This window comes from Poeciliopsis prolifica, unplaced genomic scaffold (assembly GCF_027474105.1).
Source record: "Poeciliopsis prolifica strain line A6 unplaced genomic scaffold, Auburn_PproV2 SCAFFOLD079, whole genome shotgun sequence".
NCBI lineage: Eukaryota > Metazoa > Chordata > Actinopteri > Cyprinodontiformes > Poeciliidae > Poeciliopsis > Poeciliopsis prolifica.
The window spans coordinates 369,065-392,642 of record NW_026562454.1 but is presented as its reverse complement, the minus strand read 5'-3'; the positions used below and the strand labels follow the sequence as shown (position 1 = coordinate 392,642).

At 45.2% G+C, this 23,578-nt stretch overlaps 1 protein-coding gene across 1 annotated transcript in view; it reads right to left on the bottom strand.

The window, feature by feature from the left end:
- Positions 1-8,343: 8,343 nt before the first annotated feature.
- LOC129352691 (protein EFR3 homolog A-like) overlaps positions 8,344-23,578 on the bottom strand; it is a 57,745-nt gene continuing 42,510 nt past the window's right edge. Inside the window, 14 exon segments of the mRNA XM_055021804.1 lie at positions 8,344-11,450; positions 12,087-12,136; positions 12,244-12,347; positions 12,695-12,746; positions 12,856-12,941; positions 15,807-15,934; positions 16,354-16,421; positions 16,533-16,664; positions 17,103-17,264; positions 19,069-19,144; positions 19,217-19,389; positions 20,394-20,445; positions 21,378-21,492; positions 21,570-21,737. Coding sequence (XP_054877779.1) covers positions 11,345-11,450; positions 12,087-12,136; positions 12,244-12,347; positions 12,695-12,746; positions 12,856-12,941; positions 15,807-15,934; positions 16,354-16,421; positions 16,533-16,664; positions 17,103-17,264; positions 19,069-19,144; positions 19,217-19,389; positions 20,394-20,445; positions 21,378-21,492; positions 21,570-21,737 — 1,472 coding nt within the window. The 3' untranslated portion in view covers positions 8,344-11,344.

Below are 23,578 nucleotides of genomic sequence, written 5' to 3'. Positions count from 1 at the left end.
ACCAGAACTGACCAGAACCGACCAGAATGACCGGAACGACCAGAACTGACCGGAAGACCAGAACCGACCAGAAACCGACCAGAACTGACCGAACTGACCGGAACCGACCGGAACTGACCGGAACCGACCGGAACTGACCAGAACCGACCGGAACCGAAACCGACCAGAACCGACCAGAACCGACCAGAAAACTGACCAAACCGACAGAACTGACCGGAACTGACCAGAACCGACCGGAACTGACCAGAACGACCAGAACTGACCGGAACCGACCAGAACTGACCGGAACCGACCAGAACCGACCGGAACCGACCAGAACCGACCAGAACCGACCGGAACCGACCGGAACTGACCGGAACGACCGGAACCGACCAGAACTGACGGAACCGACCGGAACTGACCAGAGAACCGACCGGAACCGACCAGAACCGACCAAACCGACCAGAAACTGACCAGAACCGACCAGAACTGACCGGAACTGACCAGAACCGACCGGAAACTGACCAGAACGACCGGAACTGACCAACCGACCAGAACTGACCGGAAACCGACCAGAACTGACCAGAACCGACCAGAACCGACCAGAACCGACCAGAAACACGACGATTCTCACCCTCTGAAGGACGAACTCAGTTAAATCCTGCTGGACTCTAACCGTCCTCCTCCTGTCCAGATGTCCTCCCAGCAGCAGAGCGGCCGTCCGGCGCCGGCCCGCCTGCAGTGAACAGCCATAATAATAAACTTTCATTCTGTTTGAGAGGAAATCAGTTGTTTTAACTTGAGTTTAGCGTCTCATTATTTGTGTATTTATGTATATTTACCCATAATTTACATAATAAATTATTATTGTTGTAGGAAAACATGATGGAATGTATTAATGAAATGAAATGACAAAAATAACCAAACCAGCTTCATTTAATGAGCATTAAACGACAAAACTGACCAAAGTATTGAACAAACATATTAAATATTAAATATTAAACAAATTTTAGATTATTGATTGAGCTGAGCTACAGGTTTCTATGGCAACTGGACTGCAGCACAGATCTGATCATTTATGTTGATTTTTTGGTTCTGTATCAAATATTACCGTCAGAACCGGACCGGGCCATGATCGGTACTGTGGAAACCCAAAGGAATCCGGCTGGGTTGGACGGAGAATTCATCACTGGACCACCAGAAAACCACCAGAACCATCAGAACCACCAGAACCATCAGAACCAACAGAACCAACAGAACCATCAGAACCACCAGAACCATCAGAACCACCAGAACCATCAGAACCACCAGAACCATCAGAACCAACAGAACCAACAGAACCATCAGAACCACCAGAACCAACAGAACCATCAGAACCACCAGAACCAACAGAACCAACAGAACCAACAGAACCATCAGAACCACCAGAACCAACAGAACCATCAGAACCACAGAACCACAGAACCATCAGAACCACCAGAACCATCAGAACCAACAGAACCATCAGAACCACCAGAACCAACAGAACCAACAGAACCATCAGAACCACCAGAACCAACAGAACCATCAGAACCAACAGAACCACCAGAACCAACAGAACCACCAGAACCATCAGAACCAACAGAACCAACAGAACCATCAGAACCATCAGAACCAACAGAACCAGCAGAACCACCAGAACCATCAGAACCAACAGAACAACAGAACCATCAGAACCAGAACCATCAGAACCAACAGAACCATCAGAACCACAGAACCAACAGAACCAACAGAACCACCAGAACCATCAGAACCAACAGAACCATCAGAACCACCAGAACCAACAGAACCAACAGAACCATCAGAACCACAGAACAACAGAACCATCAGAACCACCAGAACCATCAGAACCATCAGAACCATCAAACCAGAACCACCAAACCAACAGAACCATCAGAACCACCAGAACCAACAGAACCATCAGAACCATCAGAACCACCAGAACCAACAGAACCATCAGAACCATCAGAACCACCAGAACCAACAGAACCAACAGAACCACCAGAACCAACAGAACCATCAGAACCATCAGAACCATCAGAACCACCAGAACCATCAGAACCACCAGAACCAACAGAACCACCAGAAACCATCAGAACCACCAGAACCATCAGAACCACAGAGAACCATCAGAACACAGAACCAACAGAACCACCAAACCAAACAGAACCATCAGAACCACCAGAACCACAGAACCACCAGAACCATCAGACCACCAGAACCAACAGAACCACCAGAACCATCAGACCACCAGAACCATCAGAACCACCAGAACCATCAGAACCACCAGAACCAACAGAACCACCAGAACCATCAAAACAGAACCACCAAAACCAACAGAACCAACAGAACCATCAGAACCACCAGAACCATCAGAACCACCAGAACCAACAGAACCACCAGAACCATCAAAACAGAACACCAAAACCAACAGAACCACCAGAACCATCAGAACCACCAGAACCATCAGAACCACAGAACCAACAGAACCACCAGAACCATCAGAACCACCAGAACCATCAGAACCACCAGAACCATCAGAACCACCAAACCAACAGAACCACCAGAACCAACAGAACCACCAGAACCATCAGAACCACCAGAACCAACAGAACCACAGAACCACCAGAACCATCAGAACCATCAGAACCATCAGAACCACCAGAACCATCAAAACAGAACCACCAGAACCATCAGAACCACCAGAACATCAGAACCACCAGAACCAACAGAACCACCAGAACCATCAGAACCACCAGAACCATCAGAACCACCAGAACCATCAGAACCACCAGAACCAACAGAACCACCAGAACCATCAAACAGAACCACCAAAACCACAGAACCACCAGAACCATCAGAACCACCAGAACCAACAGAAACCACCAGAACCAACAGAACCACCAGAACCATCAGAACCACCAGAACCATCAGAACCACCAAAACCAAGAACCACCAGAACCATCACCACCAGAACCATCAGAACCACCAAAACCACAGAACCACCAGAACCATCAGAACCACCAGAACCATCAGAACCACCAGAACCAACAGAACCACCAGAACCATCAGAACCACCAACCAACACAGAACCATCAGAACCCAACAGAACCATCAGAACCACCAGACCACCAGAACAGAACCAACAGAACCACCAGAACCATCAGAACCACCAAAACAGAACCAACAGAACCACCAGAACCAACAGAACCACCAGAACCAAACAGAACCACCAGAACCAACAGAACCAAACAGAACCACCAGAACCATCAGAACCATCAGAACCAAACAGAACCAACAGAACCACCAGAAACAGAACCACCAAAACCAACAGAACCACCAGAACCATCAGAACCACCAGAACCATCAGAACCACCAGAACAGAACCACCAGAACAGAACCACCAGAACCAACAGAACCACAAGAACCATCAGAACCACCAGAACAGAACCACCAGAACCATCAGAACCACCAAAACAGAACCAACAGAACCACCAGAACCACCCGTCCTCCGGACCCGTCCTGGTAGGATCAGAGGAACGGCGCCGTGCAACAGAACCGGATTTGAACTGAAAACGTTTTTCCTGCTTCTCTGAACCGAATCTGTTTTAATACTGAAGTTTCGCTGCATGTGAATCTTTTCCTGCAGAGTCGGAGGAAACGGCAGCAGAAACTCCAGTTTGATCTCTGATGGTTTAAAGCTCCTGGTTTTATTTTCTGGGTCTTTTTCCATTTGGACCTGATGGTCCCACAGATTTCCTGGCACCAGAACTCATTTCTCTTCCACTCAGTGACTCACTTGCCTCAGACGTTTCCAATCTCTGCATCTCCAGGCCTTGAAGAGGCAGAAGAAGAAGAAATGGACTGGGAGGACCGAGCTGAAGACCCGACGACCCAGAGTCCTGCAAAAGTCAGTCCATCGGGTCCATCGGGTCCATCGGGTCCATCGGTCCATCGGGTCCATCGGGTCCATCGGGTCCATCGGGTCCTGGTGAGCCAGATAAAACATGGAAACCAGTCTGTCCTTCATTAGATGGATCATTGTTACTGATTCCTGCAGCGTTTTCATGTTACATGTTTTTATGAGGCTCATGCTAACGTGTTTGTTACAGATGTTCGTTAAAGTTTTTCTAAATCCTCCTGATTGGGTCAGAAATGCTCAGAAGTAAAAGTGAAATGTTTGTTTCTGAGTTTGAATGAAAAGCTGCAGTGATTCTTTTCCTCTCCAGGAGGCGCTAACAGCTGATCTCAGGTTTTCTGTTGCCGTCAACAGCCTCCATTTCCTCACCATTTTTAGGAGGCTGGTCAAACAACAATAGTCTTGTTGTGTTGGTGTTCAGAACCGGATCGTCGCCTCGTTTGAGCGGTGATTGGTCTGAAGTGTGAAAGGGGCGGGGCTAAGCACACAGCCCAGAGGAGCTCCCCTGCTCAGGATGATGAACGTTTCCCACTGTTTAAACTGAAATGTTCTGGATCTGCTGCAGATCAGGTCCAGTGGGTCCATGAAAGAGCGACCCCCACGGGCCGCCGTCTCCATGGAGCCCTGCTGGTGTTTATTATGGGATGGATCAGACATCCCATAATGCTGCTGGCGCCGCGCCGTCGGGTCTCAGCACAGCATCTCAGAGGAACTCGCTGCTGGATGGAGCCGGTAAACAAAATGCTCAAACCACTGAAAAACCATGCAAATAAAAATACAGTTGCTTCAGTTACATATTTGATGATAAACATTTGATGATAAACATTTGATGATAAACATTGATGATAAACATTTGATTATAAACATTTGATGATAAACATCTGATGATAAACATTTGATGATAAACATTTGATGATAAACATCTGATGATAAACATCTGATGATAAACATTTGATGATAAACATTTGATGATAAACATTTGATGATAAACATCTGATGATAAACATTTGATGATAAACATTTGATGATAAACATCTGATGATAAACATTTGATGATAAACATCTGATGATAAACATTTGATGATAAACATCTGATGATAAACATTTGATGATAAACATTTGATGTAATGTCCGACTTGGTTCATCACTGAAACTCAGTCTGGATATGGAATAAAGTGAGCTGAGATTTACTTTTCCCATCATGTCCAGCACAATCTGCAGGTTCTGACTGCAGCTTCATAAAATCAGGTTCTGACTGCCGGGTCATCGGCGCCGTTTCCCTGATGAAAACCTGCAGCAGGTGGAGAAACGGTTTTCCTCTCCACTGCGTCTGTAACGACGCCCTGAGGCTCCGGGAATCCTGGCACTCATCAGGAGAAACTTTAATATGCTGCCAGCAGTGAATGAGCTTAACATTCGCTCCAGCTGCACCTTCAGAGGAGGAAGCAGGTCAGAGGTCATCTCAGAGGTCATCTCAGGGTCACTAGTACTTCCTGTTTCTTCTGTAGACGCGCTGAGGATCAGATCATGATGTTCGATTGTTCAGGAAGATAAATCTGTCAACGGCTGCAAAACACATGAAGGATAAAAACTCCAAAACAAATAATACTGCAGGAAATGGAAGAAAAAGGGGAAAATTCTGCAAACTTCCTTCAGTCCTCCAGACCACTAGGGGGAGTCAGCAACCAAATTTACAGGATTTGACCTAAATAATGACAGCATGCCTGATTTAACAGGACTCAGTCTGTCACTGTACTGAGCTGCAGCATGTTGACAGATGTGATTTTAGCCACACTAGACTCCCCCTAGTGGCCTGGAGGGTAATTTCACCTACACAGACGCACTGCTGTTCTATAATATTGCAAACGGCATAATAAGGAAAATGTAGATAGAAAAACAAAGGAGTAAATTATCACCAAAACATCTGAGATTAATCTCAGAAATTTAGAATGTTTAAAATTTGCTTGAAAACTTTTTTTTCCAGATTTTCCAAAGTCTTTAAAAAATCTTTACAATTTGAAAAAGCTGAAATTTCTGAGTTTCAAGTTGAAAATTTTCCAAAAAAAACCCTAGAAGAATTTTTGGGTAGAAGTTTGCTCCTATTTTTCCTTCTATTTTCAATGAGCTTGATTTGTTTTTATGACATGAAACACAACACAGGAGGAGGAAAAGGAGGAGGAGGAAGAAGAGGAGGACGAAGACGGTACGGCTGTCAAACAGGACGCAGCTCAGGGTTTCATACATAAAACCAGAAGTGAACCTGAAGTCACTGAACCGCCATCTTGGTAGGCAGCGCACACAAGACTTAGATGAACCATAATTCTATTCCAACTGCCATGACAGTTCCATATGCCTACCAAGATGGCTGCCAGCTACAAAGTTAGAAGTACAGAGTTAACTGAGGACAATCATTTAAAGGTCTCAAAATGCTGCTTTGTCATTAGGGCGGAGCCAGGTCCAAAGAGGGCGGAGCCAGGTCCAAAGAGGGCGGTGCTGTTCTTCGCCTGGTCTCTGCTGGAGGCCGTCAGTCTGACCGACATCCAGCAGCCGGGCGGCCGAGGTGAGCCGCAGCTCCGACCTCAGGACGCTGGCGGTGAGGCGTTTAACACATGAGCTGCTGAATGTCTCGTCCAATCAGAATGCAGCTCCTCCTCCTTCAGCGTGTACAGCAGCGGCGGTGGGCGGAGCCGCAGGGAGCAGATGTACGGCTGCTACTGCGGACAGGAAGGGGCGGGACTTCCTCTGGACCAGCTGGACAGGTCCGCACGGCCTCATGGGAATTTATTTAATAAATCCCACCTCAGAGTGCCTTCAAAAATAGATAAAATTAAATTCATTTATTCAATATTTTACTGATTTTGATTTTTCTGCCTTTTATTTGAAATTGCTCAATGTTTGTTAAAAGTTGAAAAATTGATTCTTAAATGCAGAAACATTAAATTAAAAATCAAATCTAGTTGGTGTCTTTTAACCCATTTCTTGTTCCTGGTTTTTTTCTGTATTTCTGATGTTTTTGGAAGCACATATGTTCTCAGGTTAACATTTTCATCATTTTTCTGTTTCCCTCATCTGATGTTGCTTCTTCCATCGCTGCTGCCTGAAGCAGGTCGGATCCCTGGGCTGCCGCGCCGACAGGAAGCTCAACGCTCACATTTCCTGCAAGAGCCGCAACAAACCGCGATGTGAGTCAGTTTACCGTCCGAGTTTTTCATATTCAGCATAAATCAGAAGCTGCTGGTGAAACGTTGTAATGCAGCTGCTTGCTTACAACACAGGGAGGCAGACCTGTTTCAAAATAAAAGTATTTAGAGGTCACTTTGATGAAGCTTGTTGGGAAGCAACAGGTCAGCTTCAGTAAAGTTTTTTTTTCCCAGAATGCATCGCTGCTTTGACAGGTTTCTATTGCATTTTTTCTCTCAGTTTGCAGAAACTCCCAGGTTTCTTTCAGGTTTATAAAATGCCTTTAAACTGTTTTTCTTTTCTGCATCGTTGCAGTTTTGAGCCTGGAACCTGCTTTCTGTAACGTGTGACCTTTGACCCCACAGGCTGCGTTTAGTGAGTTCAACCCAGGACCAACCGGTTCCTTTCTGCAAAGTCAGACATCATTAAACTGGACCTAAAGAATCCTTTCAGTTTAATGCTGTTATAAGAAGTGCAGGTTCTTTCCTGCTATGAACCCAGAACCAGAACCAGAACCAGAACCTCAGGAGTTCAGAGGATTCTCTTACAGGAAAAACTTTATTTCTGGTGAACTTTAATATTTCACAGGATGTTTGCTGTGAAAACATTTTGTCCATCAGGACATTTTGAGTTCCATCCGACGTCGTCCAGAATCTGAATCGTCGCCGTTTCCGCCTGCAGGTCAGGGGGTCACTGTGTGCGACAAAACCACAGCGCGGTGCATGGCTGCAGCGCACTTCAACCACATCCTGCCGTCGCAGCGCTGCAGCGGCTCGGCGCCGCCCAGCCGACAGGCCCCCGACGGAACCGGCCCGGTCCGGTGAGGAGAGCAAACCCAGCCGGTCCGAGACGAGTTCTGCTCAGGATTCAGACAGGTCAGAGTGGAGCAGCTCAGGGCCGACTGCTCGGGTTCAGGGCAGCAAACCTCTTCGGTCCAGTTTCTGATGTTCCATTAGTGAAGAACTGACAAGCAGCTTGAGCTTCACCTGCACTGGGAGATAAAATCTCCTTTATGCTGGAATCATTTTTACTGTTTTATTGTTTGCAGTGATGAAAGTTCTGATGTAATGAATCCCGACTCCTGCTGGACCATCTGGAGCCGAGACCAGAGAGCTGCAGACGGTCGGTGGGATTCAGAACCAAAACCGAGTCCCGGCGGACAGACCGGGGGAGGAAGAGGAGGAAGAAAACTAAACCAACCACAGAAAACACTGCGACTGAAATGCTTCAATAGAAACTTTTAATTTGAATCTTAAATTTCAACACATTGTGAGACGTGATGGAAACGCCGAGGCTCTGCTGCAGCTCAGGAAACGAGAAGAGAAAACCCAAACATCCACCGTCAGCTTAGAGCCCTGAACCAAAACGACATCATTTCCTGAACCTGCAGGAAGAGCTGAGCCTCGGCGCCACCTAGTGGTCATAACTCACTGATTAACAACTCTGAAGGTGAACAGAGACGAGACGTTTCTCTACAACAAGAACACAGACGGCTGCACCAGACCATGAAACGAGGCGGCGCCATCCCGGCGGCGTCCCGCAGTGAGGCCGGTCCAATCGGGCCTCGAGGTCGACCAGCTGAACATTCAGAGTAAAAACTTTTCCATTCGTACCGTTTTTGTGCCTCAGAACAGTTTTAAGTGCAAACAAGGGGAACCGCGATCCATTTGGGTTTGACAGAGCTGATCTCTCCTCCACTCAGCAACTAATACTGACAAACTTTATGTGCAAAAAGCAAAGAGTGATCTGAACCCCGGTGGGGGGCCGGGGGGTCTGCTGGTGATTTCTGACCAAAACACCAATTAAATAAAATGTTTAGACCGAAATTAAAAATCTATAAGAGCTAATTTTCATCAAAATAATCGCTACGATTAGAGACAGACTCGTGATTGGATTCAGTTGCTAAGCGACGACAAACAACAAGAAACGGTGATTCAGCATTTTTTCAATGATTCAGCATTTTTTTCAATGATATGTCTGAAATCTACCAGGCAGCAACTGAAGCATGAAATGTACAAAAATATACCATCTGCTGAGTCAGCAACATTCATCACGTTTCCAGCCACGTCTCAAACCAGCCAGTCACCGGACCGGACCGGACCGGACCGGGCCGGACCCGGCCAGGCGGTAAACCGTCGGGTTCTGGACGGATCGGGTTTCACAAACGGCTCAGTTTGCTCCAGTTGGATCTGAATGCTTTGGATCAGGTTTCTGTACAGACGCTGGTGGACGATCCGAACCTGCACAGATCAATTATTACTAATTAATATTACTAGACTGATGTCGATGCTTTGTGATCAAACTCTTGGCAGCCGGACAGCAGCCCGTCCTCGACCAGAACCTCAGATTACAAACCGAACCTGAAGTTCTGGGATCTCAGGTAAAAACCGCCCAGAACTTTAGATTCTGGAAATCCTCTGGTGGAGAAGAACCAGGCTGAACGTCGAGAAACACTGAAAAATATTCACTATAGATTTAATTCAGAAACTAAACTGGATTAACTTTAATATTAATTAACCTGTCAGTTCATTTGCTTTAACTTTAGTCAATAAGGGCTCCCACCCCTAGTGGTCATGGTTGGTATTGCACCTTCAGGAACTCCCATGTTAATCCGTTTCCATCTTTTGGACCCGAACTCAGCGGTTCGTTCTGAATACGTTCCCACAGATGTTCTGCTGGTATGGGTCTAGTTAAAGTAATGAATCCAATGCTTTAACAGGCTCAGGTTGGTGAATAAAAACCATCAAATTTCACTGTTCAGGAATCCGAGCTCAACGTACAGAACCACCAGAAACGATTCGGTTCTGATCCAGCTGGATGCGCCCCGGATCGATTGCTCATGTCTGATCAGACCAGAGGAATGTTCTGGTAACCAGAACCAGCTGCAGCCCGACCAGAACCTCAGGAACCTCCACACTCAGAACCGACCCACTTCGAAAAACTTTACACTCTTGGGTTTAGCAGCCATGACAACAACCTCTAAGATTTTCCAGCGTTTTAAACCAGCTGTAAGAAGATCCAGGAATATCGATGCATCTTTGATTTAAAGGGTTGATCACATTTTATAATCTGGAAATAATCCAGATGTTTTAATCCCAACTCGCCTGGTGAACCGAGAACTAGAAGTAAACGCTTCGGTAGAGCCGTAGCATCATTAGCCAGTTAGCTGGTCAGGCAGTAGCCACCAAGCTAAAGCTTTAAGTCCGTAAATAGTGATGCGCTGCCCCCTGTGGTTCCTGTGCTGAACTGCATGATGGCGATGGGTGGAAAAAAATGAATGATGGCTTCCACTTGGTTAAATACGTGGCAGCCATATTGGATTTTTATTTCCAGGTTAATAAAATCTGTAATTCTTGATAATTCTGCTTAATGATGCAAAATGTTGAAGCTTTTCTGCTTATTTTGGTCAAACATTAAAATCCAAAGACATATTTCTTCCATCAGACCTAAAATATTTCATCATATTTCACCAGTGAAATATGTAAAGGTTTTATTTTATCCTTAAAAACCTAAATATGAAGGGATTTCACACCAACACTTCTAGTGGCTGTTTTGTGTCTGAACACAGAGGGCAGATTTAAACTGGAATTACATTCATTTTAACATCACTATATTCATTATACTTGCATGTCATTTTAAAACTGAACATTTTTATCATTTTGTTCTCGACTTTGCTTCAGAAAAATGAACTAATTGAGTTTATTTCTAAGTTATTCCTGGAAAATCTGCCAGACAAAATCCCATTTCACCGACTTCCTGGATTGAACAAATACTAACATTTCAAATTTGGCCAAATTTTAATCCAAGAATCATTGTAAAAGTTCTGATTTTGTTCATCTTCAAATCCTTAAAAAGCTTCAGGAATAAAAGCTGGATCCGTTTCACCAACCATGAGCCGTTTGAACTGATTGCTTTTCGTGTTTTTCTGAGTCAACACAGACGATCGATCAGCTGGTAAAACCTGCAGGCGGTTTGGATCCAACAGGATCGTTTAGTTTTTCTACACAGCGTGAAGCTTAAGCATCGACATCAACAAGGAGCGTAAAGCGGTTTGCATTGTTCTGGTTTTGTTGTATTTGACCGTTGGGTTCAGGGACGTGAATCGGAGAAACGACGTGCGGCCGGTTCAGCCCGCCGCATGTCCGAGTCTCTGATTGGCTCCCTGCCGCCTGGCGGCGTGCTGATTGGAGGAAAAGCGGAGGTTGCCCTCGTTGACGTCCAAGCGGCTCAGTAGACGCACAGATCCGGGAACTTCATCTCGTAGACGGGAATGGACGGATGCTGGGTGTGACCCGCCGAGATGGAAACCACGCCGGACGGGCTGGGCGGCGGCCTGCCGGGGAAACACGCATCATCATCATCATCATCATCATCATCATCATCATCATCATCAGGAGAAAACATCCAAACTGGTTTCACTGGTTTATCACCAGGGAATCAGTTTCTGACTCTTACTTTCATTTTTTAATGACTTTTGTCATAAAAATGAGGTTTAATTGGTTTTTAAAGTGCGATTGGTGATCTTTATTTGTTGTTTTTATTTAAATGCTGTTTAGTTTTAATTAGTTATGATAATAGTTTCAGCTTTTAATACTGTGGTTAATTTTTAGGTGCCAAATTAAATAAACATTGTGGTTATGTTTACATTGATGGGTAATGGAGAATCAACAGAAGGAGACATTTAAACGTTAATCACTGAACCGACTTTGGCCTTTAGTCAAAACTTTTGCTGTTTTGCTGACAGGTTTAAATGGGAGGAACATGAAGTTCATCATAAATAACTTCAGTTCAAAAGGTTAATAAATATGAACATGAAGAATATCTAAATTCTTCATCGTTCTCGTTAGTTTACGTTGACCAACATATCTTTGGCGTATTCACTAATATTTGGTGCTGAATGATCAAAATGGTCTCTGGGATCCTGAAATGTGGCTTCATGCTGCAGATCCTGATCTCAACCAAGACTTACCGGATGGTGAGCTCAAAGATCTGAGCCAGGCGGTCCTGGAGCAAGTTGGCCTGCAGGAAGGAAGGAGAGTCAGGAGACGCTTTCGGACCCGGTTCTCCATCACCAAACAACATGTTCAGGTTCTGTTCAGGTTCTGTTAACCGTCCCGGTTTCCCACCTTGGACTCGCAGTGAGCAGCGATCTCCTCAAACGGAGCTTTCTGGAACTTCTCCATCACCTGACGCCTCTTCTCCCTCTCCTGCTCCTCCAAGCCGGTCGTATCTGCGTGAGACCAGAAAACGACACGTCGGGTTCTGACTCAACACAATTTGGTGAAATAGAAACAGCAGAAATATCGACTGAGTAATGAGTTCAACCGTAACATTCATGGGGAAAAGCAGCCATCAGGTTCTGTTAGCTAACCTGAAACTAATGAACCCACATTTATCGAAGGTCAGAGAAACTGTGAAGCAGCAGGTTGTTTGGAAATAAATGCTCACAAAACCTCAGGAACATCAGTGGAAGTGGAGACATGAGTCCAAACAGAAGGGTTGTGATATGAGTTTGTCACAACGTATAAAATGAACAGAATTAGTTTCTGTGATGACGGAGGAGCTGGATGATCTCACCGATGGCCTTCTTCAGAGTCTCGAACGTAATCTCCTCAGCCAGCTCCGACTGCTGAAGGGAGAAACCCAGACAATGTGATTCAGTGGGAACTTTTCACATGAATCAGCTTTAAAAGTCGTTTTTAATCTTTTCATGAGAGACTTTGTGAAATGAGTCAGACCTTGTCTGGCAGGCTGTTGGAAATGATGTCCACCTGGAGGGAGATGGCGTCCACAAAACTCTTCCTGCGGTTCATACGGTCTTCATCTGCAACAACAGACAGTCGCATCAGCAAACCGCTGCGTCGGCAATATTTTTAAAACATCTTCTGCCATAATGACTCAACACTGAGAGAGCATTTCTAAAACAGTCCATATATGGAGGTGATGAATCGTTTGGATGAACTGAACCAACATTTTAAATTGGAAAAAGTCAGTCTGAACAAAATGGACGCCGTTAGCAAACAAAGTGGTTTCTCTAAACGTTTTTTCTGCATGTTGATCATTCGCTGCAGCAGCAAGTTGTTCCTCAGTGTCTGAGCCAAATGAATGATTTAATGATTGCAGAGCAAAATGTCAGTGATCATCTGTTCCCAGAACATTTTGACTGAAGCAGTGAAACCCTGCAGACTAAAAACTTAGACTTTTAGCTGCTTCCATTCACAGCTGCTCTGTTGATTCAAACTCCTCTCAGAACAAAAATGCTGGTCAGAACTGGAGCAGAAATGACAGATTCCTCGTCTCTAACAGACCAGCCACACCATCGAGCTTTTAAATTTCTCAGTAGAGTGCTGGTCTGTTGGGTCTCCAAACTATTGCTTCCTTTGAGTTCTGTGTAAACAGATGAAGGCAAGTTTTACATAAATAAACTAGAAAAGTATAAAAATTAAGTTCAACTGACTTTTAGTATCTAAAATTGTCTTGTTGGTTAAAACTATTTTTGAAGATAAAATTATTTATAATCGGTTGAAATGATCAAATATTTGTAGAAAGCAACAGACTAATCTTTCTGGAGAAGTTTATCCAGAACTTTTCTCATAGCTGTGGTTTTATAGACGCTGTTTTAGAAACCAGCCTCAGGTTCAGCCGGAGCGCTCCGGTTTTCCACAGGGGAACAAATGGGATTCATCCGGGCCGAACCGAGTCCGGTGAGGTTCTGAAAGCTGCCCCGGAGCGCCGCTGTTTGTTCTGCAGGAGGAGATTAAAGTGCAGCAGAGTTTGACTGAGCAGGTCAGCCGAGGTGTGAAAACAGGAGAGAAACGCGGCGCGTTTTAATTAACTTCCTCGATGAGTCACGGCGACCTTTGCTGCGAACGGAGCAGGAATGACTCAGCAGTCGCCACTAACGAGGAACGTCGTCCCAAAAGAAAGCCGGGCTCTTACTTCACTGACATTTACTCTTTATGTTTCCTAAACTCTTAAACATTTAGAGGAAAGCAGAGAAAAGCCTCAGGATGAAACTCCAACAGGAAGAACATCGTTTACTGCAGGTCACTTCTGAACATCATCAGAAAATCTCACTGCAGTGTTGAAAACGGTTTTGGTCACTTTCTTAGTATTGAGTTTGAAAATATCGCTACAAGCAAAGCAGATGGAGATAAAAATGCACATGAAGCTAAAAACAGAAACATTTATTTTACACCAGGAAGCAAAACTAAAAACTCGCCTGAAACTCAGTGAAACTTCACAGCAGGAACATAAAACTTCAGCTAATCTGCTAATGGAGGAAATCAGTTTCTGTTTTGTGCTTTTGGTAACTTTGACCACATTTGGCAAACTTAACTCCCCCTGATGGTAAAGAAAATCACTGTAAACCAGATTTGACCCAAATTGCTTTGAATTTTTCTGTTTGTTTTCCTGCATTCAAGTTTAAGCCGTGAAAATGTCCCAGTGGATTTGGATGGTGTGATTTTCTGTATTTTCATCTTGATTTCATCTCCTCGGGCCTCCAGACTCAGATCTGCGCCCAGCGACAGCAGCAGCAGCCTCTTCTACTCACATCTGGGTGAAACTGAACGCAGTGAACGTCGCGGAGATGGAACTACTTTATTATCCTGACGTAATAAAGTACATCAGTTTCAATAGATGGTGATGTGAAAGTCGCGTAGCTAAACCAAAAAGAAACGGCTGATTTATTTCACTCTAAAATAAAAACAGATTAGTGCCAAACACAATCCAACTACCAAACTACTTACATGAACTACATCCTGAAATACTCACCACAACGAGTCCAGACGCAAAGCAGGTAAAATAATTAGACAACATAATCAGATTCATTCTCATGTTTTGGTTTAGTTTTTAATAGTTTGTCCTGATCGGTTATAAAAAGATCATTATTTTTGTCTTTTTTTTTTTATATAAATATTTATTTACTTATTCTGGTCATTTTTTGTATAGTAAAGGATGTGGGCGGAGCCTGACCAGCGGACCAATCAGAGCGCTCGAATCCTCGGCAGGAAGGAAGTCTCTACAGGGACTAAACCAGGAAGTCTCAAGGTTTTGTAGCTAAACTAAATCTAGATAATCTAGTGTAGCGTTTACCTCTGGACGTCTGCTTGCACCTGTGGATGATTTTTTACTAAAGAACTGAACACGAGGCAGCAAGAACAGAGCGAAAGGTTCAGTTAGAGCAGAAATACAGCTTCACCTCATCCCAACACTTCAGGTTTTACTCTTCATACTTTAATGTAACATGTTTATGTCTTGTGCATCATTTTTAGACAGTTTTCTGCAGTTCATGACGATATTTAGGGTTTTATTTGTTTTTAATTATGTCAGTTCCACATTCTTTATAAACCTCTGAAAAACTGCCAGCAATATTTAAAAAAGCAGAAGTTATAAGACACACGTTGATCTGGAAACATCCTCCTCTGTAGACATTTTCAACGTCATAAATCATGTGACAGGTTGGGTGATTCCAGCGGAAAGACGAGGAAAGTTCAGCCGGTCGTTGACACTGGATGGGGTTTCTGCAGCCACACCATACAGCTGCTATATGGACAGGTAATTACACATCGCTACTTCTGTCATTTTAAAATGTCAGACATTTGCCATCTTGAATGGCTTTAAATACTTTTCCTGATCAATCCCAACAGGAACCTTCCTGTGAGCGCTAAAGCCGGCGGCGTCGTACCTGTGACCTGGGGAATGTAAGGGATGGACAACCTCTCCACGTTGTATCCTGGACCTGCCAGGGACTCTGCCATGCCCGCCGTTTGGAAATACAGCGGCTTGTCGTCTTTGTTCAAAGCCTCAGGAAGGCTGGAGGACGACAGGAAGACGTTACATCAGAATGTGACGGCCATGCTAAGGTGGATGTGAAGGTCGAAAACCTAAATCTGGTCTCATCAGCAGATTCTGGTTCATTTCCTCACTGAGAAAAAGTTAATTATATTCCTCTTAGTCAGAATTAAAGGTCAACTGATCACCATTTAGTGCCCTCTGGTGGAAAGGTGGAGGACTGCTGCTGTTTTTAATAAAATAACCAAACTCACTGTAATGTTTGGAGTCATGATATAAAGTAATTCTAACAGCAGATTCACTCGACATCATGTTTCATGTTTCTTTAGTCTGAGGCGAGTTGCTGTACAAACATGGCGGCTCCATCGTGTGTTCAGACTCCTCAGGTCAGGAAACAACAAATCCTTCTGGTTTAGATCTGCTGCAGAGTGAAAACTTACGGACACTTGTCTCTGAAGATGTGTTCAGGCAGGAGGTACGGAGCGTCCATGTTTCTCAGCTCGATCACCTGAAGAGGCACAAATCACCAGAATTATGACTCAAGGCGCCTGGGAGTGAAGCTGCAGCAGGAAGCAGGAAGCTACGCTAGCAAAACAAACACGCTGCATGCAACCAGCACCTTGCTGACGTGTTGACAGAACGGCGGGTTGGCGATCATCTGACTCAGGAAGTTGAGGTACGCCGCCACCAGCGCCATGATGCCGCAGCGGATGAACATGGACATGTTCTCCTCGTTGTTCAGAGCCATTTCCTGCAGGAAGCAGGAAGACGCTTACAGACCAGGTTGTTGTCCAGGCAACAACTTCAGCTTCAAGAGGCCAACACGAAGCTGTGCAACGTTTCTCTGCAGGGTGACGCAGCATTACATAATGCATGACGTGGCGGATCTGATGACACGCCAGACATTAACACCTTCATCGCAGGCTGTCAAGTGTTTAGTTGATAAATGTGCTACACAATATAGACCTGCATGTACAGAAAAACCAGCAGGTACTAAGGATGTTACTTTCTGCTGCTTTCCAACATCCTGAGGAGTTATATAGGAGTGGATTATATCTACTGGACTTCCTGGTTCACCATGTCAGGAGTATCAAGTCACTCCATCATAAACCCGCAACATCATTAGAACCTTTTAAATGAAAAACCGTCTGCAGGAAAACATCCGTCAGCAGAGAACATCCTGCGTCACCTGCAGCGCGATGGCGAGGCGGATCAGGTCGATCACCACTTCCTCGTTGGCCAGTTCGATGGTCAGGACGGCCAGGGTGGTGAAGAGCAGCTCGAAGTTCTTGTGAACGTTGTCTTCCTCTTTGCAGCCCAGGTAGACGTGGCGGTAGAGCTGCTGGCCATGCTGCGAGGGAAACCGAGACCAGAACATTAAAGGCCCAAAGATCCAAGTTCAACGATTCGTTCACTCTGGATCACAGAGTGATCACTGACCGAGTGATCACCCACCGAGTGATCACTGACCGAGTGATAATTGACCTAGTGATCACAGAGTGATCACCGACCGAGTGATCACTCTGTGATCCTTTATTTCCTCCTGGATTTCAGAGACGTTGCTGCCGTCATGAAGCCACTGCAGGTTATTCTGTTCCTAAGACCAGTGGGCTCTGTGGGAAACGCTTCGATACGTGTTGCTGTGCATCATGTCTCTGCAGACCAAGAGTCTGTTCAATCAATCCATCAATCAATCAATCAACCAATCAACCAATCAAAAATCATTTCTATTAATAAGAAAACTTAACTCTGGATCCACGGTAGCAACATTAACCAAGAACAGGCTTCAAACATGGAACCTGCTAAATGCAAAGAGTGGAGGCGACCCGGACCCAACGGACCCGGTATCGACCCAACAGACCCGGTATCGACCCAACGGACCCGGTATCGACCCAACGGACCCGGTATCGACCCAACGACCCGGTATCGACCCAGCAGACCCGGTATCGACCCAGCGGACCCGGTATCGACCCAACGAACCCGGTTCGACCCAATGGACCCGGTATCGACCCAATGGACCCAGTATCGACCCAAAGGCAGATGCACAGAACCGTCCTGAAGCCCGACGGTCTCTGAAAGGTTTTCCTCGGCTGCTTTTTGGAAACATTTTGTTCGGTCCATATTACCAGAAGCGAACAGAACCTGAGAAACGATTCAGTCGCTGATCTGGTGAAAAACCCAAAGAATCCGATCCGGGTCACGTTAACGGATCTTGGTTCTGCTCCGTTCTCCTCTGGACTCGACACACATCAGGATCAGACTAATTCCTGCTGTTTGGGTTGTTTGCGTCGGTGTTAATGAAGCGTCACGTCTCCTGGTGGCTCATTAATAGCATCTTAATGGCTGCTGGACAGAAACGACTCCATGACAGTGAAGGATGGCGAACATTAATGTCTGCTGGTGACAGCAGGGGCAGCAGCCGAGGAAACGCGGCGCTTTTATTTCTCCTAATAAAGGGTTTAACAGTGATTCTCGCAGCGTTGTTGAATATTGAAGACTGTTGTCACTTATCAGCCCAAATACGACATACTTTACAATATTCTGGAGTTAAAAGGAACTCTTTAAGTTCGTCTCTCCTCACTATCATAAAACATTGTTTTATAGTCGTTTTGTTTGTTATTTCACATTTCAAACCCTCAACAGTTTGATCAACAAACGAGTCTGAGATCTCCTCCTGCAGAATATCTTTCTTTTAGATTCTTTAAACAGCTTATTTTTCACTTTGAAACTTTAATGCCAAATTCTTGAGCTGCTGTTTGACAGATTCTCATTTCTGCTCAAAGATGAAAAACGTCCAGTTATTTCTGGATGGAAGGCTGCCGGGGCGTTCAGGCGCTGTGGGAGGAGTCACATTTGGGTTCCATTAAAAGCAGAACCGGTTCTGGTTCCGGTTCTGCAGGCTGCAGCTGGTGTGAGAATCACAGGTCAACCTGATCAAGCTGCAGCGTCTCGAGGGAAATGGCTGAACTTCCTGTCGGGGTCAGCGAATCGCAGGATTCCTAAACGGAAACCAGCCGCACATCTCAGATCAGGGGGGATTTTCCCTCCAGGCTGGAATCCAGTTCAGAGGATACAGAGTCTGCTCTCTCAGAACAAGCCTACAAATCATCTGTGGACAATAGTTTGAAGTGAAGCAGAAAGTTTCTACTTTTTACCTTTTTCATGAACGCAATATCTTGTTTGGATATTTTCTCCCTTTTGATCTTCAGAGCTGCAACGTTGGGAATGATCCTGCGGGAGGAAAACGAACCTGTGAGACGCGGCGCTCGGCGCAGGAGGACGATCGTCCGACTGCGCCGCTACCTGATGCCGCGCAGCTTGGCGCGGTTGTCATGGCGATCAATGATGTTGTGGAGGATCTCGAGGACCAGCTGCCTCAACTCGCTGTCCTCCATCAGCGAGATGGAGAAGAGCGGGTCCAGGAAGGGAGGAGGCAGCGCCGCCGACATGGACTTGGACTTGAACCCAGAGGTCACCTGAGGAGGGAAAAGAGTCGTTACTGCAGGGGGCGCCACCGAGCAACGGCAGGATCAACTGAAACACCAAACATTTCACTAAACATGATCAGGTTTTCAGCTGAACTCTGCAACTCCAGGAGCCTCACAGATGAACCCGCTTTAACCTTTGACCCGGAGAGCAGCCCTTAGCCACCTGAGTCATGCCATGTCAGGCTGCTGGGTCACCACAGGCTGGAGCAAATCGTTTCTGTCTGCAGAAACGATTTGCATCATGCAGCTGCATCCGGCTGCATCCACCTGCATCCAGCTGCATCCGCCTGCATCCGGCTGCATCCGCCTGCATCCGGCTGCATCCACCTGCATCCAGCTGCATCCGCCTGCATCCGGCTGCATCCGCCTGCATCCGGCTGCATCCAGCTGCATCCGCCTGCATCCAGCTGCATCCAGCTGCATCCAGCTGAATGCGGCTGCAGCCGAGACCCTCAGAGTTAAGGGTTTGGATTTCTGCATGCACAGCGATGCATTAGGGGTGTTGCAGCAGCTTTTGGAGACATGCATGTCTGCATTTCTCTTTGTTTCTGCTTGTCGGCATTGATGAAGCTTTCCCCAGTTTGTGTTTGCATTTCAGTGTGCATGCTGCATGCTGCATCCTGCATGCTGCATCCTGCATGTTGCATCCTGCATGCTGCATCCTGCATGCTGCATCCTGCATGCTGCATCCTGCATGCTGCATCCTGCATGCTGCATCCTGCATGCTGCATCCTGCCCTGCATGCTGCATCCTGCATGCTGCATCCTGCTGCATCCTGCGTCTCCATAGAAAAACTCAAACTCAACAGAAACACGTCAATTTAGAAAAACATGTTTTGGTAAGTTTTTGCATTAGGATCAGGTGGATGTTTTTTCAGCAGTATTTTTTTCTAGTGAGTCACATGATCAGCAGCCAAATGTTGCTACTGGTGGAAACGAAGAAGAACGACAGGAAGTGGTCGCAGGCTCCGCAGAGCTCAGTCAGTTTCTCACCATGATGAGGGAACTGAGCAGCATCGTCTGGATCCTCTTGGTTCCCTGAGGCCTGAAACCAAACAGAACCAGTCAGTAACTCAGAACATCTGGTCCTTTAATGCTGATAATTCACTGGATTGGACTACATTAAGGTGGAATAGTAAAGGTGGACTGGGAGGATGTGAAGGTGATTCTGCATTGAATCGTTGACATGCTGCAGATTTCAACCTCAGCGCTAAAGGAAGGAAGCCTGTCTGGATCAGGAGGAAGAGGAGGAAGAGAAGGAAGAGGAGTGCCAACGGCGTTCATTAGATTTGGGATTATCTTTCTCTAAACTCTGATGGATTTACTTGATGTTCGTTTTTCCAGCTCGGCGACCGGAAGCTGAAGGCACGGCGAGGCGTTCAGGAGAGTTTTACTTTCTGAACGACGTGGAAAAGATCAGCTGAGGGTCCAGAGCAACAGACACTAATAATCAATTGGTATGAAGATTAATCAATTATTTTATAAATCATTCTGCAGATTTTTCCTTTAAGCACTGAACACTTTTTTACACAATATTAGGACATAAAAAAATAACCGAATTTCTTTAAATAAGAAAATATTTTATTATTCAGTGATATGATTTATGTTTATCCATAAACCAATTAATAATCAGATAGGAAAAGGTGCTTAACATGATATTTCTCTTTTTTTGAATCAGGTGAAGCTAAAACGTTTGGAGAAATTTACAGACCAAGTTTTTTTTTTGTGTGTCTTAAATGCAAAACATTTATATTTTTGTACAGTTTTGGTTTAATTACAGCTCTGAGTCTGTTGTTCTGTTGTTTTGCAGCAGTAAAATGTTTCGTCTCTACATGTCTGCAGATGCTCAACTAAAATTATTTTCTTCTCCGTTTCTGTTAAAGTTTCTGCTGAGGATGACGAAGGTGATGATGAAGAGCAGGACTCTGCGACGCCGCCACGGAAACCCGGGGCGCCGCCACATCACGGCCGACTCACCCGATCTTCACCGTGTCCAAGGTGTGGCACGGCGTCCCGTACACCGGCACCTTCCCCATGATGAACATCATGACTTCGGCTCGCTGGTAATCTGGCAGGTTTCCACCAAAGAACCCTGCAGGGGGCAGCAGAGAGCCGGGTCAGAGCCGGGTCAGAGCCGCTGAATAACCGGCGAGGAGCGCTCTGCCGCACCGATGGTCTGGATGATGGCGTTCTGCACGATGCGCTCGTCGCTCTCCCGGCCGTGCAATGACGACATGCTGCTGCCGGAGTTCCTCCTGGAGCCGTCGCCCAGCTCGAAGTCCACGCTCATCCGCAGGTGTTTGAGCAGCGTGTTGAAGACCTCCAGGACCGTCGGACCTGCCGTCACACCAGCAGGTTACAAACCCAGCAGGTTACAAACCCAGCAGGTTATAAACCCAGCAGGTTATAAACCCAGCAGGTTACAAACCCAGCAGGTTATAAACCCAGCAGGTTATAAACCCAGCAGGTTATAAACCCAGCAGGTTACAAACCCAGCAGGTTACGAACCCAGCAGGTTACGAACCCAACAAATTAGAAACCCAGCAGGTTACAAACCCAGCAGGTTACAAACCCAGCAGGTTAGAAACCCAGCAGGTTAGAAACCCAACAAGTTAGAAACCCAACAAGTTAGAAACCCAACAAGTTATAAACCCAGCAGGTTATGAACGAGAACGAAAACAACAAAAAATCACCAAACTGCAAAAACCAGACCAGGTCTTGGATTTTTGTTTTACAATAATCACTTGATCAACCAGTGATCAACCAATGACCAATCAGTGATCAATAAGTGATCAATCAGTGATCAACCAATGATGACGCCGGGCTCGACAGAGTCCAGTTTAATTCAAAATAAATAAATTAATAATAAAAGTAGAATAACTCAACATTTCTATTAAAAACTTTGTGCTTTTTGACATAAAATGGCAAAATAAATAAATAATTAATTTCTCTTCTGTTAAAAACCAGCTGAATGTTGTGAAAATCAGGCAAAGTTTAACAACCTGCCACAATTTGTCCAGCAAACAAAAGCAGCAATATTAACTGACAAGAGATTCAGTCACATAAAATCCCATTTTCAGTGACACATTTAAGCTTCTGAATGATGTTTGATCCAAAATCCAAATTATGAAGGAGTTTTCTTTTAAAATTGTATAAAAATAAAGCATCCATCATCCATTTGGATGATTCTCTGGGATTTTCTAACACTGTGATAACCAACTATGGCAGAAAATGTATAATAAATGAATGTGATTCTGTTAAAATAATCCAGCTTCATCCCAGATTAATTAGAAAATGTTTTGGTTCAGATGAGCAGCAGCAGTTTTTTGGTTCTGGGATTGAAAGGTGATTCAGTTTTTCTGAAACTAAAATTAGCTCCAGGATGAGCAGACACCTGCAGAAAAGTGCAGCTCAAAGTGACGGCAGGCCTAATTTATTCTGTCACAGAAAGCAACACCTCAGATTATCGGTCAGTGCTGACTGGTCCACCCGGCTGCCTGTGGCCCCCTGGGGCCCCAAACCTCTAAAAAACATTATTTACAAAGCCTGCAGAATTTAAAATGGACAGACGGATTCTTCCTCAGCAAATAAAACTTACTGACCTGAGGGGAGAAGATGTGACATTAACCTGGTTTTGTGAAATCAGAGGTTTAATCTACTTTAACACATCATCTTCTGCTCTACGCACCACTATGAGCACACCATCACAACACGGCTAACCTGCAGCTTCCCGACACTCCGGCTCCGTTTCACAACGAGGAGCGACCAGAAGAATCCACAGAACAACGTTCACTTTGAGAACATCAGATGAACACAATTCATGGTCCTGCTTTGGTATTTTTGGTATTTTCTAACAGTATTTCAATCTGAAATATAAAAATGAGACGCCGTGTTTGATTAGAGCGTCGCGTGTTTCCTGGTCACTCTCCGTTTCCTAAAACTACTCTGGATTACTGGAGCTTTTTACATGAACCCCGCATCAACATGCATCCAAAACGCACAATTTAGGCTTCATTCATATGAAATATTTAAAAATATCCACTGTTGCTTGAATTTATGTCTGAAGTAAAATAACTGAACAAAAACTGAAGACGAGAAACTTGAGAAATAGGAACAAAACAGTCTTTGATTCATTAAGTCAGTTTAGAAAAAAATTAGTCAGAAAGAAATGGAGCAAA